At 39.1% G+C, this 27,740-nt stretch overlaps 1 protein-coding gene across 1 annotated transcript in view; it reads left to right on the forward strand.

The window, feature by feature from the left end:
- Cobl (cordon-bleu WH2 repeat protein) overlaps positions 1-27,740 on the forward strand; it is a 150,784-nt gene that overhangs the window by 44,893 nt on the left and 78,151 nt on the right. Inside the window, exon 7 of the mRNA XM_035453021.1 lies at positions 3,469-3,642. Within this exon, the coding sequence (XP_035308912.1) occupies positions 3,469-3,642 (174 nt within the window). The remainder of the gene's footprint in view (positions 1-3,468; positions 3,643-27,740) is intronic.

Raw genomic sequence — 27,740 nt, forward strand, 5'->3', positions numbered from 1 at the left:
CCATAGGACTTCATACAAAGACATTTAAAGAACACAGGTAATTTCACAAGCATGTTGGGTGACCAGTCAGGCAAGCATACTTGGACACTAAGGACAGAGGAAGTAAAGGCCTGTGACTAGACAGGATATAGAGAAGGGAAGCAATTGGATGCTGATTTGTGAAATTCATTGTCCCGAGAATGGTGTTAACTGTTTCGGGGATGCCAAATAGTACAGGAGTTTAGTGTTGTTCTCCATTGAGAGACACCAACATCCCTAACAGGAGTGTGTGGCTTGTGCTGATACTGTGTGTCAAATGTGTATGAAGGTGTGTGTGTGTGTGTGTGTGTGTGTGTGTGTGTGTGTGTGTGTGTGTGTGTGTGTTAGAGAGAGAGAGAGAGAGAGAGAGAGAGCACTTGACTTTATATATAAGTAAATTACTTGGCTGATCCTGTGTCTACATTTCTGGATACATGTTGACTACTGGCAAGGAAAACCGAGGTTTATGTTCCTTTAAAATTTGGAGATAATTTGAGTCAACATGCCACCAGTGAAACATCTCTGTGGATTCCAATGATTGAGTGAGCAAAGTTCCTTTTCTGGTTAGCTTCTTATACTTCATTTATTCACTTAAACCCTTCGGTCCTGTGTTCTTGAGATTTTTCCAAGAACAACTTGGAGGTGATTTATAGAGGACAGAGTTTATTGGGGATTTGTTCACAGTTTCAGAGGGTTAGTTCATGACCTGGTGGCAGAGAATATGAAAGCAAGCAGGCAGACATGGTGCTGGAGCAGTAGCACAGAGCTTACATATTGAGACAACATCTACAAGACAGAAAAAGAACTACCTGAAATGGCATGGTCTTTTGAAAACTCAAAGCGCAACTAGTAACACACCCCCTACAACAAGGACATGTCTATACCAATAAGGCCACACCTCCTAATCCTTCCCAAAGAACTACAACTGGGAACTAAGCATTCAAACATGTGAGCCTATGGTAATCATTCTCATTAAAATTACCACAGCTTTTGTAATTAAGATCAAAGAAATTTGAGACTAAATTTCTTTCTCAGGAAATTGAATAGTAAAATTTATGACTAACCAAAGTAATACTAGGTTGTTGCTTACTCTTAGAGTTGTCTTTTATATATTTCTTTTCTTTAAAACAATTATGTGATAAGGCCTTGCCATATAGCTCAGGCTGGTCTTAAACTCATGATCTACTGGCCTCACCCTTCAAGTATCTGGAATTGTAGGCATTTGCCACAATGTTCAGATACACACACACACACACACACACACACACACACACACTGAGTTGGTCGCATGAAACCTTACCCACAAGTTTAAATGTGAAAGCAGAGTTCCCCAGAGGCTCAAGCACCATCCCTTCATTCCAACAGATGTGTAAGCTCATGAGCCTTTTAGGCTCTAGGGATTGTGAGTGCTGAGGACATAGCAGTGACTAAAACAATAGACAATCACTGTATTCACAGAGTCCTTATATAAATAAGAGAGAAAGGTAGACAAGGCATTGCATAATCATAATCACTTAAACAATTTAGTGCTTACTGTGTGCCAAGAATTCTTTTATGTTCTTCTACATGTAGTAACTCATGTAGTTCACAGTGATAGTTCTGTTATGTAGGAGCTATTCACTTCAGTTTTGATAGAGGTAAATTGTTGCAAAGACAAATTAAAACTTGCCTAAGGTTATATGGCTGGGGAGTGGGGGGGGGGGCAAGCCAGAAATCAAACTTAGTATCTCCCAAATCTGAGACTTTGTCTTTTTTTGCACTGACTTCATGTAGAACACATCCAGGCTGGCCTGTGCTGTAGATAAAGATCATTGAAGTGACAGCACAGCTTATAGTATGATGGGGGAAGTGCTTCTGTATATGCTTGTCTTATTGATTGATAAATAAAGTACTGTTGGCCAATAGGGAAGCAAGTTAGGCAGAACTAGGAGTCAAGAAGGATTCTGGGAAATGTAGTGAAGAGATCTAGGCAGGAAGTGACATAGCAGGCAGACTCACATATAAGCAGGGACAAACAGGAAGCCACTCTCTTGCTCTTCCTCTTCCTCCTTCTCTCTGTGGAGTTGCCATGTGCCTGCCAGGAAGAGAGGACACAAGTCCTGTGTACTCCATAAGTCTTATGATTATGGTTGATAATTAAGACTGAGCTGGCAAGTAAGATATCCTAGGAATTGGCCAGCAGGATTGTACCTAATATAAGTCTCTGTTTAGTATTTGAGGCCCTAACACAGTGGGCAGAACATAGGCGGCTAGCAGAAGATTTATCGTTATAATAGTATGGCTGTCTTTTGTTGTTAATGTGATATTAGAGTTCTAGTTCTCTAAGTGTCTTTGCTGTGTGGACATATCTTCTTTTTCTATTAAGAAACTTGGGTAACAGTTGACTGAAAGAAAATGAGTGTGTTATTCAGGTCATTTCTTATAGATGGAAATTGTGTCTAGAGATCAACAAAGTTATTGTGTTGAGTCGCAAGTTTATGTTTGTTCACCAGCAACTGTTGCCAAGTTGTATGCTGTTGGTCTGAGAATCCTCAAAGCATATTGCTTATGATACACCATCACATTTTCATAGAACTCTTGAAGGTTAGAAGAAACTGGAAATGGGTGAAATGTTTGTCAGTGGTAAACTACTGTTCTTCTTCCCCAGTGCAATGCACTGCTTCAGGAGCCACTTCTTTGCCATTGCTAAGAGCTCACTCCTATGACACATTAAAGTTTTAAGATAGATGATTTACACCTACAGTTTAGATGGAAACGCCAAGTGGTTCTAGCTGTTAAGTGTTCTTAAAGGTTTAGACTGCTGATTGCTTCATGATTGAGCTGTCCCCATGAAATCTTAACAGTATAGTTGTCTAAACAAAACCTGAAATTGACAATGCCAACTTATATGCCAATGTGACTAGGGGAAATTTTACAAGGTCCTACGACTAGATGAAAAGCTATAGGCAATTATTGACTTTTGGTAGTGGAAGAATCCACCTGCTCCTGGGATGACCTCTGATAGGTGATCCAATGCCAAGCAGTCAGCCCTAAACATATACATATGAGCAACACTAAATGAACTCAACTGCCTATATTTATAAATTTATGTGTGTATATATGTATATATGTGTGTAACAATAGTAATTAAAGAAAAAGGTCATGATGAGTGTGTGGGAACACAGAAAGAATTAGAGGGAGGAGGGAGAAGGGACAATGATATAAATAATGTATTCAGGTATGAAATCCTCAAAAAAAAAAAAAGTAAAATAAAGTAGACCCTACTCCATGGGTTTGGAATACTGTAAAGTTTCCTAGGAGAATGGTAATAGGTGTTTTGCTCCAGTCCTTCATGTCTGCTAGTATAAATAAATGTCATTAGAAGCTTGAGTGGGCAGTTTCAAGTTTGGAATATCCATACACAGAAAAGTCACCTTATTGATGAAGTGTTGTCTGTCTCTTCCCCCACAGGGCTGCTTAACAACACCCAACTCACCGACCATGCATTCTCGGTCCCTAACACTGGGACCCTCACTCTCACTGGGCAACATTTCTGGAGTGTCTATGAAGTCAGAGATGAAGAAGCGCAGAGCCCCTCCTCCTCCAAGTCCAGGACTCCTGGGTCAAGACAAAGCATCAGAAAAGGTAGGGGAATGCACCTCTCCCCACCAAAGCATCTTTTCACTGACCCAGTTAACTCCACTGCAGATCCTTGGAAATGCATTCTTTACTCATTCTTTACTCTTGTGGTGTTAGCAAGCTGCATTCAGGGTGAACATCTGAGCTTTATTTAGAAGTAAAGGTGAGACGTCACTCTGTTTCAGTTACAAGGTAGGAAACTATTTTGGAGTCTTTGGTTCTTAAGGACCCAGTACTTGTAGATTAACATGTGTTTTATTTTAGCACCAAAGTTTTGGGGTTGTCAGAGAGATTGCATATGAGAAATTGCACAAATAAAGGTACTTCTAGAAAGCCACAGCTTGCAAAAGAGACAAAGTATGTAGCCTAGATGCTTCAAATTATCCAGACTCACAGAAAAACTTAAATTCAGCCATATTGAGTAACTTTTAATATAAGTTTCATTTCATAAGCATGGTATTTAAAAAGCCCACTTTCTGTTTGTCTTCATAGCAATGAAAAACCTTCTAAGGCATTGTGTCATTAGATGTTGCCCTGAAGATCACATCCTCAGTAGTGAGTTACTAACCCATGGTTTCTACTGGTCCTCCTTCCTTCAGCTACTTGCTGATGTCTGGAAGAATTACCTGAAATGTCAAGACCCCTCTTCCCAGGAGTAGGGAACCATGTGACAGTATAAACTTTAATTTCATTTTCTGACATTTCTGTTAATCACAGCTAACTGCATGCCAAAAATATTAAATAGAAAGTTCTAGAAATAATTTATATATTAACTCCATGTGCCTCTGAGTAGCATGATGAAGTTTCACAGTCATACTCTATCCTGATAGGAAATGAGTCATCCCTTTGACCAGTATATCTATATTGTATGCACTCTCTATCTCTTAGTTACTTGGTAGGTACCTCAGTTATGACTGACTGTCATGGTATTACACTGCTATAGTCACATAATTCTTACTTAACTTAATTGTGACCCCAAAACAAAGAATAGTAATGTAAGCATGGAAGGAGTTGGTATTTGCCAAAGAGAAGCTTTTGTTAAGTGGAAAGGTGAAACATTATTCAAAAAATATATATGGAAGCACAGAGTGTATAGTGTATGTGTGTGTGTGTGAGAGAGAGAGAGACAGCTTCCAGGGGAATAAAGCATACCCTGAACACTGGCATCACATGAGGCACACTGAGCATCCTTTTGCTCTTGGATGGACTTCACTTCCTCTTTCTTGCCTGATGCCTTGGTATCTCTTACTTTTTACCTGTGTCATGACTCTCAAGAACACTGACAGTCTTTAGGTTTGAATCATTTTTACATGAGTCATAACATGGCTTCTTCTGAAAATATATTTTAATATACTAGAAGCAATATCCATTCCACCAAAATTTGAGGCTTTGCCTTGGGTCTTCATTACAGCTTGAGGTTACTGTGACAGAATCCTGACATCTTCCTTGACATATATTTTAGTTGATTTTTTCATTGCTATAGCAAAATGCCTCCAAATACCAACCTAAGGTGGGAAGGGTTTGTTTGGGTTTACAGTTTGAGGATGCAGTCTATCATGGCAGGTAAATCATAGCAGCAGGAGAACGGGCATCCATTTACATTTCATCAAGAAGCAGGGAGAGGTGAGCCAATACTTAGATCTCTTTTTCCTTTTTATTCAGTCCATACCTCAGTTCATCATCCACACTCAGCATGGCTTTTCTCTCAGTTAAGCCTTTCTGGAAGTGACATCATAAACATAGCCAGAGGCGGGTTTCTAAATCAGATCAAGTTGACAATGCAGATTAGCCATCACAGCATCTATATGATTTTGTCTCTGTGTAGATCTGTCCTGTAGGTATCTTTATTTTTCTAGAGGCCTTCTTAACCTTGACTATCAGAGACCACATCTGACCCCTTTACTCATGTCACTAGAAATTTATCTCAGAATCCTATAGTACAACACATTTTAGAAGAAGGTGTTCTGTTTTTTTGTCTCACTCATTTTTTTGAGATTTCTGTGATGCTGCAGCTGTGTTCTGATAAAAGGAAATTTAGTCACGGAGGTACATCAGTTTGTTCCACACTTGATGGGATGATGTAGCCGCTCTGTGTAGCTGTTTTCCTGTAACTATAGTTCATCTCTTAATCAGTTTAGATTCTGTACGTTTTCAAAACACCCAGATATATTGGTAATATTAGCCACTTCCAGTTACTCCTGAGATGTCTTTTTCTTTGGGTTCTGATAGGTACTTCTTTAATGATAAAAAATGTGTATTCCAGGACGAGGGCTGTGTAAACGCTTTTCTTCAATATGAAGCTTTAATGTGATAGAGCATAGATGGTACATCAACATTTCAACATTTTCCTCTATACAAAGCTGTTATGTTTTGTTTTTCTGAATTTAATTTAGTTACTCATACTAGATAGTCTGCTGGAAGAGAAAAACATATAGTAACTGGAGAATTGGGAACTTTAAATGGAAAATAAACAGTACATTCTCCCCTGCAGAATGAACAGAGTTCCCTCTGCAGCAATAAAAGCTTCTGCTGAAATCTGTTTTATTTGGCACAGAATGAGTCGAGAAATTGGTTGCTGGAAACCATCTTCCTTTTTAATTGTGTGAGTGAAATGCAGACTGCATTTAAGCCTTTCCTGTGAACATGCTTCTTTTTAAAAAGAAATATATTTTGTTATTAACCAATTTCTGAGAAAAGAATCCAAAAAAAGCATGTTGTACTGGTTGTTGGGGAGAACATCAATTCCTGTTAATGAATTTCCTTCCATCTAAAGATAAGTTGTTTGTCTGAAAACCTTATTTATATGTAGCTGCTACTAAAACCAAAATCCTGAATAATGAGAAAATGTTTAGTTTCAGGACTTGGTCAGTTTAGGAGAATACTTGGGTTTTCATCTTTACACATCTTTTTTCTTATCAATGAGGTGGCAAAATTAAAATCTCATCTGTCAGTGCCTTAAAGATAGAATAGTTTTGCCATGTTCCATTTTATCTGAAATTTTAAAACACATATAATTATTATGTATCTTTTACCTAGTTAAATATTCATGATTTGGTCATCAGTATTTATGTTTGAAGGTAATTCTCAAGAGATTTCCCTGGAGATGTTGGAGCTGGAAAAGCAATGCCACCTTTATACAAATGTCTTTGTAGAGCATTTGAAAGATCAGTGGGCACAAAGGTGTGAGCTCTTCAGGAGGAGGATAGTGCCTCTCTTCATAGCACATTGTTTCAGCCACAGCTTCTTGGCTATATTATGGGGAACTTTCGGGTAGCCATGATATATTATATTCATACACTAGGTCCTGAGTCAGTATTTCTCTAAAGTGAACAGACACAGAATAGGATTGTAAATATATGTTCTAAGCCCTGTCCCCAGAATTCCCATTCACTAAGTCTGGGAGGAACCTGAGCATTCTCACCTCAGCACATCTGTTTTTCTACAGTGGCACTTTGAAAACTACCACTGCAGAGAAAACTGCCTCCACTCAGAATTCTGACTAATCATTGTAATGTGTGGAGAAAGTCTGCTGTTACGATAAATCTTTCTGCCAAAAGCCGCTGAGCCCCACCGCCATGTGTAAGCTTTACACCAGCCGCCTGCCCAAGTTAGGCCCAAATGAATACACAGAAACTTGTATTAGGTAAAAAGCTGCTTGGACAATAACTAGGATTTCTCATCTGCTAACTCAGTCTTAACTATCATAAACCTATATATTTTATAAGACTTATCTTATCGGACACCTTATTGGCGTCCCTCCTTGCTGGGATCACATCTTGCCGCTGGAGCAGGAGGGGAAAAAAGGGGGCACTTCCTGTTTCTCCTTCACTTAAATATGAGTCTCCTTGCTATGTCACTTCCTGCCTGGATCACACTTTTCTACTACATTTCCCAGAATTCTCTTTGACTCCTAGTCCTGTCTACTTGCTGTCTCATTGGCCAAACAGTATTTTATTTAACAATCAATAAGATAAATATACACAGAAGTACTTCCCCATCAGTCTGCAGCAAAAAAAAAAAAAATACCTCAACATGAACAAATATAATACTACAAAACAATAATTATCTACAATTGGCTCCACATATCCATGGATTCAATATCTGTAGATTTAACAAACCTTGAACCAACATAACTGGGAAAATATTGTGTCTGTGTTGAATGTGTACAGTCTTTTTATCATTGTTCTCTAAAAGTATGATTTCCATAACATTTATGTTTCATTAGGTAATCTAAATATAATTTGCAGTGTTTGGGAAGATGTATGTAGGTCATATGCAAATGCATTGCCATTCTGAATAAGGGATATGAACAGTGCCAAATTTTTGTATCCTTGAGGATACAAAATGAACACCTATAAAACTGCCATAAAAGTTGAGACCTAAAGTTTTATTTCAGAATTCAAAAGTAGTTCACACTGGGACCTGGGGAATAGTCATCAAACAGAAAGGAAATGTCCATATTCCTTCTCTTATCTCCCGGTTGGGGAGTCCATGTTGCATCTCTCCCTTGCCTGACGCTGTGATGGCTTCTCCCCAAACCTCAGCTCTAAGTCGGATGGGATCTCAGCTGTACCTGTCTTTGGGCCACAACTGTATACTGTCTTCAGCAGCTTGCCCCAGAGAGAATTTTTTTCTTTTCTATTTAGTCATAGCCTTCCCACTAGGTTTACACTTGTATTGTGCAAAACAGTAATAGATTATGAACATAGAAACATGGTTGGCTAAAATCTATCCTTAGTTCTCTCTCTGGTCTCTAGTGTCCTCCTCTATAAAATGAAAACAATAATCAGTGCTGACAGGAGCATGTTGGAATAGTCAGAATGAGGGACCTGGGGCAAGATCACCTGTGTGCCTATGTTCCTAAGTGTACAAAGGAGGTGCACAAACAGCTGTGTGTTTGGGGGGTGAGGTTGGAGGATTGAAGGGTATCATAAGAGGGTTCTAGGGTCTAGCCAGAGTTAGACCAAGTACATTTAAAAATCAAATTATTTACAGCTACAAAATGTCAGGTATATGATAAAAATGTCACCCTGAGACAGACTCATGTGCTAAACAACTCTGACATCTTTTCATGATGCTTTCCTTTATCAGCTTTGTTGATGTAAAACACAGCCCTTTCTGAAAAGGGAGAAAACAATCAGTTTGTTTTGAGCCATATGTGAGTGACTATGGTTTGGGAACCTTGTTTCAGGTTGCCCCAAATGATATGTTTCATTGTGAAATTGGTTACATGAACTTTTAAGAGTCATAAAACAAAAGAAAGTCATAAATCAATGCATTCTGCAAATACATTGAAGGGGATGACATTAGGTAAGGGGCCACAGTGAAGTAGAATGTGTCTGCTATAACTTTAAGATGCTGATGAGGAAGCAAGTGAATATATTCCAGAAGTTTTAGATGATTGTCAAAAAGATGTTAGGTCAGATAGGGGTGGGTGTTGCATGGATACTGGAGGTACTAATGTAGCCCAAGATAATGTCAACTCTCTGCTAGGGTCCTTGAAATGTCTAATAAAACACCACCAGTCACATATGCAACCAGAAAGAACATTTATTTTAAAAATTGCCAACATGCTGGGTGGCAAATGGCAATGGCAAGAGAAGCTTGAAGGCTCCTTTTAAGCAAAATTAGGGGAATTTCAGGGGGGAGAATTTTCTGGGGGATGATTGGTGGGTTTAAACACAAAAGTTTATAGGATTGGTAGGTGTCTCTAATGGTTAGGAACTTTCCAGTGGCAGGGTAGGAAAAGCTATCTTTAGCTAGCAGGAGGCTGTGGGGTGCCTGCTGATTGGTTGCCCCTGAGTTGTGTTTTTCCTGAAAACTGCTTGCTCAGCTCCAGCCAACTCCAGTAAACCAAAACTAAGGCCTGGTCCCTAGCAGGGGCTATTAGAAACCTGTCATGGCTCATGGCTCATGGCTCTAGCCTAGCACTTCAGAAGGAATACTTCATTGAGAACTGAAGTGTCTGTTTTACCAGTAAACTTAAAGCCTGTTTCTTTTTGTTGTTTGTTTGCTTGTTTGAGAAAAGGTCTCACAGCCCAGACTGGCTTCCAGTATGTTGAACCAGTCCAGTGTAGCCTTGAACTCTTAACCCTCCTGTCTCCACCTCCTGAGTTTTATGATTACTGGCATGTTTCCCACCACACTCAAATCCAGGGCTTTATGCATACTAAGCAAGAACTGTACATCTTCAGTACTAAAGGCTGATTCTCTTTTCTTTATGAAGCATAATTTGGTTTTAATAATAATATTTTAATGAACTCTTGATCATGGGGGTCATAAAAAAGAGGGCCACTGTGGAGGAAAGATAAGATAAACCCAGAAAATATACATAGGTTGTAGAAATTAAGACATATTGAAGTATAGATAGAGTAAAAGGGAGAGTTGCACTGCAATATATTTTGTCTAATAGTCAAAGGACTAGAAAGAGGAGGAAAAGGTAGACTTTTTGAGTTAGAACTAAGAAAAGCAGGCAGGGAGAGCAGAAAAGCCCTGTGAGCATTGCTTCCAAGGCTGCCTCTGATAGCACAGTATCTTGTCTGCTCTATAGATAGGTCACCTTGAGCTGAGGTAGGCTCTAGAATCCCTGGTTCTGTGAGTCTCTGTAAGCTTGGACAACAGGACTAGCATGGCTTCTGTGAGATTGTTAGTGCTATATACTTCCTAGACTATAGAATAGCCAGAGAGATGGACTTCTGGTTTGGCCTGTAGAGGATTATCTAAATTGCAGTAATTGAGGTCTGAAGATATTCCCACTTTGTGTGGCACCATGTCCTAGTTGTCATTCTGGACTATATAAATGAAGGCCAGGAGAGCAGACCCCTGTGTTCTTCACTCTCTGCTCCTGGTTGTGGATATGATATGATCAGCTGTTCCAAGCTCACACATTATATCCTTGAACTGGGAGCTGAAATAAACCTTTTCTCTTGTGCTGATGCTGCTGTTGGGTGAACTTTTATCATAGCAACAGTAAAAGAAACCAAGACAACTGCCTTCTCTTGTCTTTCTCTGTTCCCTTCCTTGATTTCATCTTTCATTTAGCCCCCAACATGCAAGCTTAGGAGACAAAGCATTCTGTATCTTTATTCACTAATATCTCCAGTATATCACGTAAGAAGTACAAAGAAAAGTAAAACCCAAAAGCCCAAGGTGGTTGCTGTGCTAGACAAATCACAGATATATGAATGTTCAATGGCAGTACTTTCTTGTGGCTATTGGGTAGTAAAGTCCCCTTCATCTAACTGGCCCCAGATCTCATAAACATAATTATAGTGGTTTAATAACAAGTCATCTTTTGTGGTGGTCCAAAGACCTCTATGCCAACCATCTCATGGTTAGTAGTTGTTCTGTCTTATAAATAATGCATAGTTGTTGACTTCATTTTACCAATAAGGGCAAGGAAGTTCCATAACTGCTGAAGGAAGATTGTTTTCATAATCCATATTTCACCTCACTCATGAGTTCTTAAGAAACAGCATCTTCCTACTGTCAGTGCAGTGAACTTTCTCAGGGGCTCACTCAATTTGTCCCAGAGGTAAAGTTACTAGCAGAAGACATGGCTGAAATAGAATAAAAATCAGTTCACCTCCACATACATTCTTTATCAAAAATTAATTTCAACTGGCATGATAGTGATTAGGGATGCTGGACTCTTGAAAAGCTATTTTTTTGTTTTGTTTTGTTTTGTTTTGTTTTGTTTTGTTTTGTTTTTCGAGACAGGGTTTCTCTGTGTACCTTTGGAGCCTATCCTGGCACTCGCTCTGGAGACCAGGCTGGCCTCGAACCCATAGAGATCCACCTGCCTCTGCCTCCCGAGTGCTGGGATTAAATGCGTGTGTCACCAACACCCGGCGAAAAAGCTATTTTAAATAAATGTTTTCAACTGTCTTTGACTTACTGGTTTCAAAGTTATATAAATTTAAGAATTTTGAAGCCCATATTAAGCTCATATTATTTTTAAAACTTTTCATTAGAGAATTTAAATTTATATAATGAGAACTAATGAAAGATAAAAAGGCATCATTTAAAAATGAAACTCAGTGAAATGAGTTGAATGTGTAGACATGTGCAAAAACAGCTCATATTTAAAAGCATAACATTTTAAAGCCATTACTGTAGGTGTAGCCAAAAGCATTATAAATGCATCTATCACTGTATCTGAAATGTGGTTATCTGTATTTTCTGAACTGCTGATTTTATTTATTGACTCCATACAATTTCCAAGTCTGTTTATGTATTCATATGGTATTTTAAACTTCACAAACCTTGACAGAATGAAGAATAAGTAGAATTCTTTGGACCTAGCCAAACTATCTTTGGGTCTACATTACAGTGTTATTAATCTTTAAATGTTCCAGGTGTTAAGTATATCTATCTTTTTAGTAAATGAACCAAACTAGCACAAAACTAGTTATTTCAATTTGTGATCATTCTGTTTTTATGTATGACCCAGAGGAGGCTCCATTTTTATCTAAAATGTGGAATCATAACACAACATTTATGGCAGCATGGAACAAATTTTTAAAAAGTGTTGTGTCAGTGGAAGTATGGAGATGTCTCTAGTGTTTGGGAGGCTTCCTTCTTCTCTGGAGATGGAGAAAGTGAGGGCAGACAGCATTGTGTCCAGCGGCATGGCGGAAGACAGGCTCTTTTCCAACATAAACATCCCTAAGAACCTGGGCATCTCCCTTCTACTACAGAGCCTGGGAAAATGGGCCACAGAGGAAGTTCTCCAGTAGAAACAACAGGGCAGCCATACTGAGAGTGCATTGTGGAAGGAAATAGCAGCTATTTTAGCTACTGGACATCTACCTTTTGTTTATGGATTCTTTCCTCTCTGACACTTGCTGTTAAAGCAACAAATGTAGCTTTGAAAGAAATTAGATTCTTGCCTATTTTTAGCTATCCTTAAAATGTGGCATTTTAGAGAGGCTTTCAGCTAAAATCAAAGTGAGAAGTGCAATGTCCATTTCCCAGTGGGAAACAGTTTCATGGGCAGTGGAAAGGGGAAGCTGAGCTTTGTGTTCTGGGCACACAGTTTAGTGTGGTTCTTTACCTCATGCTTTCTCATTTTTAGCATTGGTTTTGCCTGTCAGCCATCTCAGCAGAGAAATGGGTGAAATTGTGGTTTCATTATTTCTATTAACTTCATATCTTTGCTCATTAGTGTTTATTTTTCTATTTTAATTATGTATATGTGTGTGAGAGGGTTATGTATATCAGTGTAAATTTCTATAGTGTCCAAAAGAGTTCATCAGATCCCCTGGAGCTATAGCTACAGGCAGTTGTGTATTACCCACTATACCACAGAGCCATCTCACCATTCCCCTTGCTTCTTTATATCTAGTATTTTCATGATTCTTCCCAGCTCCCTTGATAATCAACATTAGGAAAAGTGAATTTAAGAGTATGAATCTGTACTTAAAGCTTGAAGCAAGAAGTACCCTACTTCTTTTCTTGGAGGGATGATCTGCTTTGGAAGCTTATCCAAGTACTGAGTTACCAGGATTATTTTATATTAAACTTCCATTCTGGACTCAGGTGTCTCTGCTTTGCTTTGGGTTTGGAGTAGTTAAATAACCTACATGTTTTGAGACTTTTGTTTTATTCTTCAACCAATCTCATGAGGTTTTAGTGTCTGCGACATGTTTACTTTTTATACCAAAGGACACAGCTAACAAATTGAAGAAGCAGCCCAGAGAACTCAAGAAGATATTTGAAAAGAATATATCTGATAAGGGATTAGCATCTAGAATATATAGATAATTTAGAATTTAGCAACAACAAACAGAATAACAATAACAAATTTACAATTGAATTGAATAGATATTTTCCAAAGAAAATATACAAAGAGACAACAAGCAGATGAACAGATGTTCAGTGTCAATAATCATTAGGGAAATGTAAATCAAAACCCACAGTATAAACTCACACTTACTGTGATGACTACTATTAAAAAACAGAAAAGGATAAAACAAAATGCCAAGAATGTAGATAGATTGGAACTTGTGTGTTCTTTTGGTGAAAATGTGAAATGGCACAGACTCTATGGTGAAGAGTGTGTCAGTCACTCAAAACATCAAAAATTGAGTCCTGTAATTCTCCTTCTGGTATGTACCCAAAATAATTAAAAGAGTGGTCCTAAAGGGATACTTCAACACTCACTCTATTCATTGTAATTAGTAAGTGGGAGTGATCCTAATGGCTGGCTCATTAGTAGAAGAATGAGTAAGGAAAATGGAGTGTACCTGTATCATGAATTATTAGCTTTAAAAATAAAGATATTTCTGATACCTGGATCAACTTGGATGAACCTTGAAGACATTATGCTGATTGAAATAAGCTAGCCACTAAAAGACAAATACTATGTGATGCCATTTATTAAAAATGACCAGTGTGGTCAAGTGTATACATACAAATAGTAAAGTGGTGGCTGTCATATGTGGGGAGGGAGAAGAATGGGTGAGCCTTGCAAGGAAAAAAGAGTTTTGAGGACTAATTGTACAACACCACTCTACTATTCATGTAAAATTGGTTTGGATGGTAAATCCTATGTCATTTTTATAATAAAAATAATGATTTCAACACTTCCTTTAGAAGGTGTAATCCTAAGTAAAATGCTTTTACTTAATTAATGTGAAAGAACTTACATATATTTTTGTTTACCTATCTCTTTCTGTATATTGTTCCATTTGTCAGTACAACTTTGATCCCTTCTTTGACAAATCTGAGTTTTAAAAAGCTATTGTTTCCTTTCTGTTTTTGCACTCTCATATTTCATGTATTCATTCCCATATACATACATACATACATACATACATACATACATACATACATACATACGTACACACAAAAAAAATCTAGCACAACAGGAACCTTGAAAGCATGGAGTGTATCTTTGCTGAGGTAGCTACAATGAATTAAGAAGTGGCATCATGGGCTAGAAAGATGGCTCAGTTCATAAAAGTGCATGCTATGCAAACATCAGCATCTGAGTTTAAATTTCCAGCTTTTATGAAAGCTGGGCACATAGCATGAGCATCTGTAATCCTAGCACTCTTTCGGGGATATGGGAAGTGGATATAGAATTCCCAGATACTAGAGGATAAGCTCTCCTGGTTTGTATATTAGAAAAACCACAAAGAGACCTTGTGTTAAACAAGGCAGAAGGAGGATTAATACTTCGGGTTGTCCTCTGACTGCTACACATGCGTTGTGACATTTTGCACATAAACTCATACACACATCATACATACACATCACAGACATACATGCATGTACTTACACACAGTGACATGTTGAAATTATAGTTCAGAGAAATTAAATTTAATAGTTCTGTTCTCACTTATGCATTTTTACAACTTTGGGCAAATCATTCCAAAGGACATAGTAATCAACATTTCTGACTTCTGTTTTTATCAAGTAAAACAGCCTGATTACATGATGAAGAGCTTTTGAAGGGCTCATATGTTTATTAGTAAGACATGTAAGAGTGCTTTAAAAAATAGAATGTATTTTCACCATATGTAAATCTCTACATAGATGAACACTTTATGCAAAGATCTTACCATGGGAATTATCTGGAGAATTTCTAAACAATACTAGAATTGTGGAAATTGTCACAGACCTACTACAGTATGCTTGACATGAATGGAATATAGAAACTGAAGATGTATATAGTATTGTCTTTAGTACAGTTGCTAAATCAAATAAGCAAAAGAGAACAAAAATGTTAAAAACAAAAGCAACTTTGGCAAAAAAAATGGAGGAGAAAGTGGAGGAGGATGCTTGACTCCACCCATACTCATAATTACACTGTTAGCAGATCAAAGGTTTCATTTTTTCTTTAAATGATTGTCATAATGGCTTAAAATGCCATCATGAGGAGCCTGTTTTAAATAAGATGATGTAAATAGAGAAGTCAAGGAAACACAAGTCAAAGAATGCTGACAAAGTTTTGTGGCTAGCACAGGAAATAAACTTTAAGAAAGAGAATGTCTAAGGCTGAGAGTGGACAGAGCCCAGATGTACCCACAGTAGTCATGGCTGCCTCTGGAAACGCCACACTTCACAGTTCAAGAACTCACTATGTTGGTTAGAATGTAAGCAGTAAAACAGTTCTCCCAGAATTTACTCCTGGGTTTAAGGCTGACAGATAAAATTGTAAGGAAAGCTGGAAGCCTGCCAAATGCTTATGTTTATGAAGTTGGCTGTGGGCCAGAGAGAATCACATGATCAATTCTTTGCCAGTGTTGGTGAACTTCTGCTGGTTGAAAAGATTCTGTGTTCATTCCTGGATTACAGATGCTTTCCCATGCAGACCCCAGAAAACTGAGAAGTGTCCATGGAAATATGTTGACATTTAAGATAGGGAGTCTTTTCCAGAGAATCTTAAAATTATCTCTTTCCCATGTACCAAATATCATTAGAGACCAAGTAGAGATCAAAGGTCAGACTTGGGAGAATCAGGATTCCATACATTTTGTGGGCATAAGGAAATCTCATTCTGTATTATTCACTCAAAGAGGAAAATGGTAGGTTGCTTTTCTTTCTGTTATTGTGATAAAACACCATGACCAAGACGACCAAAGTTAATAAAGAAAGAAAGAAAAAGACAACATATACAGGAAAACATTTAATTTGGGACATGTGCCCTGGGTGGTTTAGAGTCTGTGATTGAGGATCAAAGGCCTGGGGGCAGAAACAGCTGAGAGCTTACATCTTGCTCCACAAGTAGAAAGCAGAGAAAAGAGAGAGACTGGGAATGGAGCATCTTTTGAAAATCCAGTGTCCATCCCTAGTGACACATCTCCAACAGGACCACATCTCCCAATCCTTCCCAAACAGTTCTGCCAATCTGGGACTAAGTATTCAAATATATGAGATTATGGTGGGCATTCCCATTGAAACCACCGCATTTAGAGGTTTAGCCATAGCTGCAATGAGATCACAAGTCCATAAACTTCTCCATGTCCTGAAGACACTATTTCTTAGCAGTCCTTCCTAACATCTGGCTATTTGACCAGATCTAATATGATTTGTTCCTTCAGATACTTGTCACTGTGACTTCTCTGCCATGATGGACTGCACCCTGATACCATGAGAGTAATAAACACTTTGTACCTTAATTTGCTTTTTTCAGACTATTTTATCATAGCAACAACAAAAGAAACTAAAGAAAGTTAGTTAGAATGATCATTACTCTCATCTTCTATCTTTATGTCTTTAGGTCAGAGTAATTTGTTGTTATTTTCATTTGTTTGTTTGTTTTGAGACAGGGTTAATGATTTTATCAGTTAAACTAGAAATTATCTCTTATCAATCTTCCTAGATGGGAACTTCTGGAATTCTATTTCTTTCAGACATGTTTGTGTACATAGATCATTATCCTGTTGTCTGCAGTTACTGTGTGGCAGATTGTTCTTAGGTGATCACACACACTCACATACACACACACACACACACACACACACACACACACTCCTAGTCCCCTCAGAAAAGAAACCCAGTGCAGACCAAAGTAATGATTGCACTGTGTCCATATGGTCAACAAATGAGTTTTTATTGGGTTAGTGTGAGGAGTACAGGTGAGATGTTATTACAAGGAATAGGGATGACTCAAAAGCAGGTAGGTAGGTACATCACCAGAATACCCACCCCAAACAAGTGACAGCTTATGTATGAAAGCTGCAGCCTTAGAGCTCTCAGCATTGCTTGCAGACTCCTTGACAGCCTGAGAATCTCTTCCCTCTGTAGTTGCTGCTGAGTTTCATCCCCCAGTAGCTGCTAGGTATAGGCCCTTCCAGAATATTTCAAATTTCTGCTCTTCCAGACATGGACCTTTTGTTTACCTGCTTAGTCTCATGAGTCTTCCTTTCCCTCCTGGAAGGAGTATTTTAATTTGAAGTAAATTGCAATATAACAACAGTGTAAAGAATAAAATGTGGGCTTATTCTCTGACAGGAAGTTTAAATTCTTAAGTTCAGACTGTACAAGGATGACTGCATTACAGAAACCCCTGCTATACATCAGTAACAACTAGGGTGAATACCCTATTTTTGCTGTTACTTACCCAACCCTGTCAGGTGAAATGCTCCAAAATTATGATATGATGCTGCCAATTGCTCACTTCCCAGGAAAGAAAACCATTCTCACCCAAGAGTCCTTAAGTTTTGTTCCTACAAGCCAATTTTAACTGGGAGAGGGATCCTAGCATTCTCAGCCATCTAGGCCTCACAAGGATGGCTCTGCAGAGCAAGCTAGTGATGAGGGGAACACTATAACTGTTATTCTTTTGCTTAAATTAGAAATAAAGAAGAGATGCAGGATGAGGCATGAGACTATTAGACATGTTATTAGATAGTTTATTATAGGCCCGGCAAAGTAGGGAGACTGAGAAGAGGAACAGGGTTAATGGCTGACCGCCATGATCAGTCATCATAGAGAGGCAGAGAGAAGAGGGGCAGAGAAAGCATAGGTGGAAGAAGAGAAGAGCAGAGAGAGCTTAAGTGGGCAGGGGTCTGTCTTTTAAAGGGGTCCTTTACACCTGCATGCAGACTTAGTTCCCATGGAATCCTGGGCTGACCAGAGTACTGCCTGAGTGGATTCTACCAGGTTAACAGGGGCAGGCCAGCATAATGCCTGAACCTTTCAATAACCTCCATAAATATTACAAATAACCACAAACCAAAATCTTCAAAGACTTCCTCTTTCCTCACATCCTTTGACCCAACACATTAAGACTCTCACTTCTATTTTCATTTTTCCCTTTCAGTCTTCCATTCCTTCCCTGTAGTCACCCACTACTAGTCTGGGTTCTTTTTTTAATAATTTACTTATCATTTCATGTGCATTCGTGTTTTGCCTGCATGAGTGTCTGTATGAAGTTGTCAGATCCCCCTGAAACTGGAGTTATAGGCAGTTATGAGTTGTCATGTGGGTGCTGGGAATTGAACCCAGGTCTCGGGAAGAGCAGCCAGTGCTCTTAACCTCTGAGTCATCTCTCCAGCCCCTTTGTCTGGGTTCTTACATAATCTCTATATATGCTCAGAACTACCCAGATGTGGTGTCTATGCTCATTGTCTCTGTCTGAGTAGCCTTTGTGGGAGACAATAGCCCAGTCCCACTGGCACCAGTCCTCACTCACTCAATTTCACATCTGAGATCTCCTAAAACATTTCTCTCTATACTTGTGTGGCATTTTGTGTGCTACTTCAGTGTATAAGTGGGAAAGATGCCTCCACATCTCACTATGTTTTAGACCACTCTCTCACATACCTGGCCCTCTGCTCTCCACCTCAAACTGCCATGGCAGAAACAGGTGTTCAACTTCCCTCAGCTAGAGCCATGTTTGCTTGGATAACCCTTCTCCTGGGAGACTATTCCTTTCCTGTGTCAGTTCTTCATTGTCTTTCCCCAACCTCAGTTCTTGATTCCTTCCAGCAGCGCATAATATGTTCATCAAATCAGTCAGCAAATATTCCTTAAGTACTGACTGTATGCAAAATCCTCTACTGGGCATGGAGAAAACACAGATAACACAAAATATCTGCTGTCCCTTTGAAGTTTCTGCCCATCATCCCTGACTCCCCAGAACCCTAATCACATGCTCTGCCCTGCTTGATCTTGTCTTATTCTCAGTGTCAAGTTCAAGTTGCACATAGAGTAAGAATGAAGTCATCAAATGAATGCATCTATCTGATAAGTAGCATTGTTTTAGTCACCTCCAGGCTTTTGTTAAAAACATTGATTCAGCCAGTACTTTGTGAGCATCCTGCATAGGCCAGGAAATATTTCAGGGCAGTGGGTTGGCTATAGACCCCTTCCTTCTAATACACAGGATGGGAGATCTGTAGATGAGCTGAATGAATACTGGTCTACCACTTTCTTGTTTTATCAAACAAAGGTACTGCAGTGTCCAAAGAGCAGGCTGCCCTGCTACACCCTTGCTCATTACCTCCAACAACTTTCTTGACCCTTCTGAGCTTCTTTCCATCTTTGGCACAGTAAAAATCACAGCCATATCACTTTGTAGGGTCCATGTGATGATTAACTACAGTAATGACACATAGGAAACTCTGAGCACAGGTCTTACCTTAGTACATGTTAGGTGTTCAATAAAAAGTAGCGGGGTCTATTATTCCTTCTCACTCAAAATGGAAAATGTGACTTTGATCTATCTTTCAGCCTCTCTTTTTTTACCTATAAAACATGACCTACACAACTGGTTCAAAGACATTGTGTTTCATGTCATTTATCTGACTACCCATTTATTTAACATGCACATATATGGCATTTTCTAATAGCCTCTGCAGTCAGGGACCTTTCTGTGCACTGATTAATACTTACATTAGCTCTGTGGGGTGAGTGCTGTCATGATACTATTTAAAATGAGGAAACCAAAGCACCCAGAAGTAGGTCACAGCCCAGGTAGGCTTATTCCACCTGGTGATATCTTTCTTTTAGATTTTTTTCCTTTTTAAAATACACTTTTAATTAAAATGTAATTATATAATTTCCCCTTACCTTTCCTTCTTACAGCCTCTTCAAAGTCCCCTCCCTTCAACTCTTTCCATGTCTTCCCTTCTTCACTCTCAAATGGATAGCCTCTCTTTCCTTATTATTGCTATATGTATGTATGAATATGCGCAAACATAGAAATACAACCTTCTGAGTCTGTGTGACCACTTTGTATTTATAACAAATTAAGAACTCATCCCTGAGAGAGACTAATTCTTCTCCCTCAGCAGTCATTAGTTGCTTATGGTTCTTTTCTAGGGAGTCCTCCCTTCCAAGTTAACATGTCGATAGATACGCCTTGTTTATGCAGCCATTTCTAGGAGAGGCTGTTTCGCCGAAGATGTCCTTGTATTCTGGCTCTTACAGTCTTTTTGCCTCTCTTCTGTGATGTTCCCTCAACTGTAGATGCATGCTCTGTAGTGGAGATGGAGCCATTCCAGCTTATGAAGCAGGAAATGGAAAACTGGGGAGGGGGAGTGAGACTATGACTTGGGAAAGGACAATACAAGAAGAGAAGGAGGGAGGAGGGACAAATAACACTTAGGGGTGTATGTATCAGAGGGAGAGAGAGAGGGGGACAGAGAGGGAGGGAGGAAGGAAGGGAGGAGAGAGAGAGAGGGAGAGAGAGAGAGAGAGAGAGAGAGAGAGAGAGAGAGAGAATGAATGTGTGTATCTTAAAGGAAGTCAAGCCACCTGAGCTGGCAGTGGACTACCAAATCATGGACTACCGAAAACCTTAGGACCATGCACAAGGAATCTCCTTTTATTTAAAACTGAAAATATTTTTCCATACTGTATACTTTTATTTCAGTTCATGTCCCTCAACTCCTCCCTCAACTCTCTACCATTCAACTCCATTCCTTTTCTTTTTCTTTAGAAAACACTCAAATAAAAATAATTTAAATTCTCTCTCTCTCTCTCTCTCTCTCTCTCTCTCTCTCTCTCTTCTCTCGTCTCTTCTCTCTCTCTCACACACACACACACACACACACACACCACCACCACCACCACCACCAACAACAACAACAACAACCACATAAAAACACAAAATCAGAAACTGTAACATTCAAGCAAAGACAAATAAGGTAAAAAATGCTCAAACAAAGCAATGTGATACAAAAATACCATTGAGTTCATTTTGTGTTGGCTTTTTACTGCTGGGCATGGGGCTTGCCCTTAAGTGTAGAAACCTCCTTTCTAATGGTTGGTCAGGGTAACTCCGGTGGCTCCTAAAACCTAAAACAATATAAACAATTGCAGTTGCCCTTGCTTGCCTCTCAGAGGTTGAAGGTAAGCTCCTACTGCTAAAGATACCACACACTTAGGACACAGGACATAGGTGATTTGATAAACTCCTTCCTGTAGTCTAGCTTCCATTGTACCAGAAGATATTCTGTAAGCTGCCAAGGGAGGGAAGCAACTAATAATCCTATACAGTTGTGATACCTATGAACTACAGAGTGGCTGAAATGTGAGAACATCCATAAAGATGGAACAAGTGGCACTCACATATTGATGGTGACCACAGGCTAATTGGACATAATGGCCTACTCAACAGGAAAGAAATCTTATCTAGTAGTAGAGCCCTAACCTACTTCCTAGGGCAAGTGAGGTCATGGGTTTTAAAAGAGAATCCACTGTTGCTATTTTGCTACATGGCTATACCAGTATAATCCTTATTGAAATTTTAAATTTCATACCCACAGATTAGTGCAGCTATTACTCCTCATCAAAGAAGCTTCTCTTTGCAGCAAATGGAGGCCATCATGGAAAACAACAACTACATATGCCTTGTTTTCTATACCATAGTATTATCAATGTGTTTAAGCTCAGGTAACCAAAATAGAGAGGCAAAAATTGTTCTCTGAGAACTCTGTGTTCCCTTAGGAAGCCTGACTTAAGGCACTGCAGATCTGATGCTGAGGTGCCTCTGGGTGTCCAGGTTCCCACCAGGCTAGATGATCTTGATTGAGAGTAAGGGAAGTCTGCATCAGCTCCCCCAGAGGTCCCTTTTCTCTGTTTCCTGTATTTCCATTTGGTCCTCATAGGCACTGGAAGAGCCAGGTACTGTTTCTGTCCTAACTAATTGGCTTATTTGATGTTGTATGGCCAGTAGACACAGACCTCTAAGCCTGACAGTCTGATTACCATCATACCAGGCTCTCATCTCTTATAAGTCTTTCCTTTCTACTCTGGCTTATAATATTCGTGGACATAGTCTTGGGAATATAGAGTATTTAAAGGAAATTATATATGAGTCATCCTATTAGCATATGAACAAACAGTTTTCTTCTATCACACTCAAACAAATGGTAATTATTAAAATTGCTAATCCCTATGTTCATTATCTGTATAAGCTTTTCATTTATTCTGATAAAAACAGGAATGGTATCAACACTTGTTGAAGATTAAAACTCATACAACCATTCTAAATTTCTATTTGGCAAAAGGGATCACATTTAAAGTCAATTTTATTTCAAAGGATGTTTCTCCTCATATTAAGTTCTCAGGTACATGGTGTAGTATTAGTGAAATGTAGTAAAATGTAGTAGTATCTCCAGGCCTTTTCATCTTGCATAAATGAAACTAGATTTATCAAACTTTGTCTCATTTTCCTCTCTCATCTGCCCCTAGGAACCCCCATTACACCCTTTGAGTCTGTGGATTCAAACTATTTTAGAAGGAAATCCACTCAGTTTTCCTCTTCTCCTTTGGGTTTTTCTTGGCACCAAGCACACTTGTGCATGGGTGAATGGACAGATGGGCCAATGGATGAAAAGATGAGAAAACACATAAATGGATGTATGGTGGTCCTTATTCTACTTCACAACATATGTGACCCTTAGATGCATTGTTTTTCAAAGCTTTGTTAAACATGAGACCCAAAGAAATGTTTCCATTCTCCTTAAGAATGCACATATAATTCCTGTCTTAGTCCATGTTTTATTGATGTGAAGAGACACCATGACCAAGGCAAGTCTTATAAGAGAAAGCATTTAATTGGGGCTTGTTTATGGTTTCAGAGGTTTAGATCAATATCATCATGAAGGGAAGATAGTGGTATGCAACAGGCAAGGTCTTGGAGAAGTAGCATCTGGATCTGCAGATAGCAGGAGGGAACAGCTGCTGCACCTGGCTTGGGCTTTTGAAAACCTCAAAGCCCTCCTCTAATGGCACACTTCCTCCAAAAAGGCTGCTGCTCCTAATCCTTTCAAATAGTGCCTGCCACTCCCTGATGACTAAGCATTCAAAATTATGAGCTTATAGAGGCCATTATCATTCAAACCACAATACCTGTGTAAAGATGAAAGCTATAAAGGATCACAGGAGGGAGACAACACATGATCATTTACTCACCTTTATATGAAGTTCCTTATAGATTGTCATACCCTAGCAAAATTGAAGGGGTCAAGGTGAGAAGCATGAAGCTGTGTGTCTCATAGTGAGAATCCATGGTTATAATCTTTTAATTAACTTCTCCTCCCCCTGAGATGCTTTTGGAACTTGAATCTGGTGCTACATATAATTGGCACAATGAGATTAAGAAACTAACCAAAGAGGCCCAGGGGAGCAGTGCTATTTAACACTAAACATCCCAATGCTCTCTAGGTTGCCATACTAAATGTGTTTAGATCACAGACACTTATTTCTCATAATTCTGAAACATACTAGCTAGAAAGCCTGAACTCCAGAGGCTTCAGACTTGGTATCTGATGAGGGACCCCCTCCTGGTTGTCTGACATCTGTCTTCTTTCTGTGTCCTTGAATGGTAGACAATCCAGAGAGCATTCTGGGATCTGAAGCTTTGTAAGGGCACTGATGAAGTCTGTGAGGGCTCTACCAGCATGACCTAATGGCCCCTACCAGACTAATACCATCAAATGGGGCAGAAGTTGTCAACATATGATGTAAGCTTGTTGGGAAGATGCAAAGCATTCACTTTGTAACATGGTAATACAATTCCTGGTTCCAGAGAGCAAAGAGAATAGGACAAGCTCCACAGAACAAGTGAACTGGAGCCTGCATGGGTCTGCACTAAGTCCTCTGCATATATGTTATGGTTGTTAGCTTGGTGTTCCTGTGGGACTCCTAACAGTGGGAATGGGGGTGTCTCTGACTCTTTCAATGCTCTTGGGACTCTCTTCTTCCTGCTGGGTTGCCTCATTCAGCCTTGATATGAGGGTTTGTGACTAGTCTTATTGCATCTTGTTATGCTATGTTTGGTTGATATCCCTCGGAGGCCTGCTCTTTTCTGAAGAGAAAAAGAGAAGCAGTGGATCTGGGGGAGAGGGAAGATGGAGAAGGGGACTGGGAGGAATGGAGGGAGGGGAAATTGTTGTTGAGATGTATTGTATGAGATAAGAATAAATAAAAAGAAAAGAGTACCTTAATGAGAATATTAAACTTTTTAAATGTCTCTAAGGCAACATTTTCAAGTACAAACTGGTTTATATGGTATCCAGTCAGCAGATGTTTACCATATGGGACATTAAGAACTCTAGTGAGGGTGGCTAGTGATGGCTTAGCAGTTAAGAGCAGGTTTAATTCCCAGCACCCATGTGGAAGCTTACAACTGTTGGTAACTCAAGTTCCAGCAGATTCAACATCTTCATTCAGACATACATGCAAGCAAAACACCAATACATATAAATTTTGGTTGTGAGCCTAGCCTTTAACGCCTGAGCCATCTCTCCAGCCCTCCAATGCACATAAATTTAAAAATTAGTTTTAAAAAAGAGCCTCTAGTGGGTTATAGTCACTTACAGTAACACTGAAAGACATATTTTTGGTCAAGCTGTAGCTCTTTAACCCTGAGCCACTCACCCCTAGCCAGGTAGACAATATAAAGAAATAGCCAAAGAGATTCTGTTTTGTTCCCTTTAAAGCCTGAATGCCAGCACCGCCCACTTGTTAGCTGTATAAGCAAGGGGAAATTATCTCCCATAAACCACCCCCCCATTTCTGTTCTCAGTAAATAAGAGATGGGCTGGTGAGATGACTCAGCAGGTAAAAACAGTGGCTCAAGCCTGACAACCTGGATTTGTCCCCCAGAACCCATGTGAAGGCGGAAAGGGAGAAACAACTTCACTGTAGTTGTTCTTTGATCTCCACGTGTGTTGAATGGCACTTTATGCCTCTATACATATACCCCCCATATACACAATAATGATAAATATTTTAAGTTAGGGTAACTGTCTCTTCAGAAAGGGTCTTGGGTGGTCCTTGGAGATACACTTGACAACTCCAATAAATGTCTAATAAATGATTGTGGCTGCCATTGTTCATGTTTTCTTGAAGTCTATAAGCCTTTCTACTGAAAGCCTTTGTTTGAGCATTGTTAAGCCTCCAAAAGCTTCAGGAAAAGCTCTTGCCCATTAGGACTTATCTTCATTGGAGAGCCTCAGACCTTGCCAAACCCTTTTTCAAGCACAGTGTCTTAATTAGCTTACTACAAGTGGTCCTGTGGCTGGAAGGCACCTGCTGTTCCACAAGTGCTGGCTGAGTGGGAAGGATTGGCTCTGCGGAAGCATTTCAGTGGTGGCGTGAGGCAGCTTTGGCAGGGTCTCCGGGCCTTTAATGCTCCTCCTGATCCATAATGAGGAGGGAGCAGGAACTGTCTTTCAGCAGGTGAAATTGCTTTTCCAAATTGGGTAAGTCTGAATTGTTTTCCTGTTCCCTCTCCTAATTAATTCCAAGCCACTGTGGGTGTGCAGCAAAATTCTAGAATATATCACTATACAAACATCCCTGGGAGCCTAGAGACCTATGCTAATCAGTATGGAACACAGGGAAAAAAAAAAACCCAGGCCCCAAAATCATAGTTCAGGGCAGCATTTGCAGCCCAGGAGACTACACTTTTTAGAATTACCTGTCCTCTATTAGCCTTAAACATATTGAGGTTGGAGATTGTGTGTATCATTGGATCCATTGTAAATTCAGTCACAGAGCAATGACTCAGCAGCTTCTTACTGATTAATTGAAGAAGTGAATAAAGTAATAGCTTGTTCCAAAGTCTCACTGTATTTGAAGAAACGGTTAAGAAGCAGGACATAGTTGCTCATTTCTGTCATTCTAGTACTCAGGAGGTTGATGCAGGAGGATAACAGTGAATTCACATATACTGAGTTCCAGGTAACCCAAGCTACAGAGGGGAACCCCAATCTCAAAACAAAACATAAGAAAAGAAATAAATATTAGGATGAATGGGCTAGAAAATAATGTAGGTAAGCAAACCTACAGTGTTGAATAACCACAATTAATGAATGGATTATGTTAAGCCTAGGGGAAGAAGTCTGTAGCCAAAAGGCTTTATGGCTTTCAATGTTAGCAGCAACAACTTCATTGGAAAACAGAATTGCTGCCAAAGGCCAAATAGTCTTACCTACAAATATCCCACTAGTTGGGTACAAGGCAAGCTGCAACTCCAGGGTGCCTGGCTCACCACACCACCAGTGCCATGTAGGTCTTAGAATTTAGAATATTGTAGCATAGTTGTTTGCTGTTAGTTTATTTGAAAACATGCTGGTGGTAATTTACCACCAGTGTGAGTTAACCATCTAACAAGGATTCTTTATATTACTAATGTGATAAAACAAAACTACAAAAATAGAATCTTAATCACCCTTAAGTGTGCGTTAGTGAGGCTTGGCAGGCAAGAGTGCATACTGCTTTTATAGAGGACCCACAATCAATTTCTAGCACCTACATCAGGCAGTAAGCTGCCTAACTCTCCAGTTTCAGGAGATGCCATGCCCTCTTCTGACTCCCTCATGCACCTTCATGAACATGATATGCAGATAGAGACAAGCAGGCATACACATAAAAATAGAAAATAATAAGTCTTTGTAACTTTGTACAAAATTGAGATATGTGTGCCCTGTACAGATCTCTCAAACTGTTTTGTGTTGGATAGGTATACTTTATAACTACTTCATCTCTCCCTTCCTCTATTCCCTATACCCCCCCCAACCACTATTCTACTTTCCATGATTTACGAGGTTAGCTGTTATATATGTAAATGTAATCATGCCTTATCTTTTAATGACTGACATGCTTCACTTAATAGAATCTTCCAAAGGTATACCTATAATGTAACATAATGTATAGTTTTTTAAGTCTGAATGTACTTTTCATAACATATTAAATATTCATCAGAAATTTAGGTTGCACATGACTCAGCTGTTTGGAACAGTGAAACAATCAATGTGAATATATACATTTATACATATTATTTGAAATGCTACTTCAGTTTTATTTGTAGTTTTTAATGTATGCACAAAAATAAGATCATGGATTATATAGTAATTCTATTTTAATTATTTGAGAATCTACCATTCATTTTTCATAATTGTTTTCATATTAATATTTCTAATTCTTGAGAATTTTGTACATGTATACAATGAAACATTATCACTTATTCTCCCATTTCCGTCTTTAAGCTCCCCTCACCCAACATGGCCTGCACCCAACCTCATGTTTTGTTTTGTTGATAACCTGCTAAGTCCAATTAGTGCTGTCCATATGTGCATGGGCGTAGGGCCATCCACTGGGGCATGGGAAACCTACAGTAGTCATATATTAAAAAA

The sequence above is a fragment of the Cricetulus griseus genome, assembly GCF_003668045.3.
Source record: "Cricetulus griseus strain 17A/GY chromosome 1 unlocalized genomic scaffold, alternate assembly CriGri-PICRH-1.0 chr1_1, whole genome shotgun sequence".
In the NCBI taxonomy this organism is placed as follows: domain Eukaryota; kingdom Metazoa; phylum Chordata; class Mammalia; order Rodentia; family Cricetidae; genus Cricetulus; species Cricetulus griseus.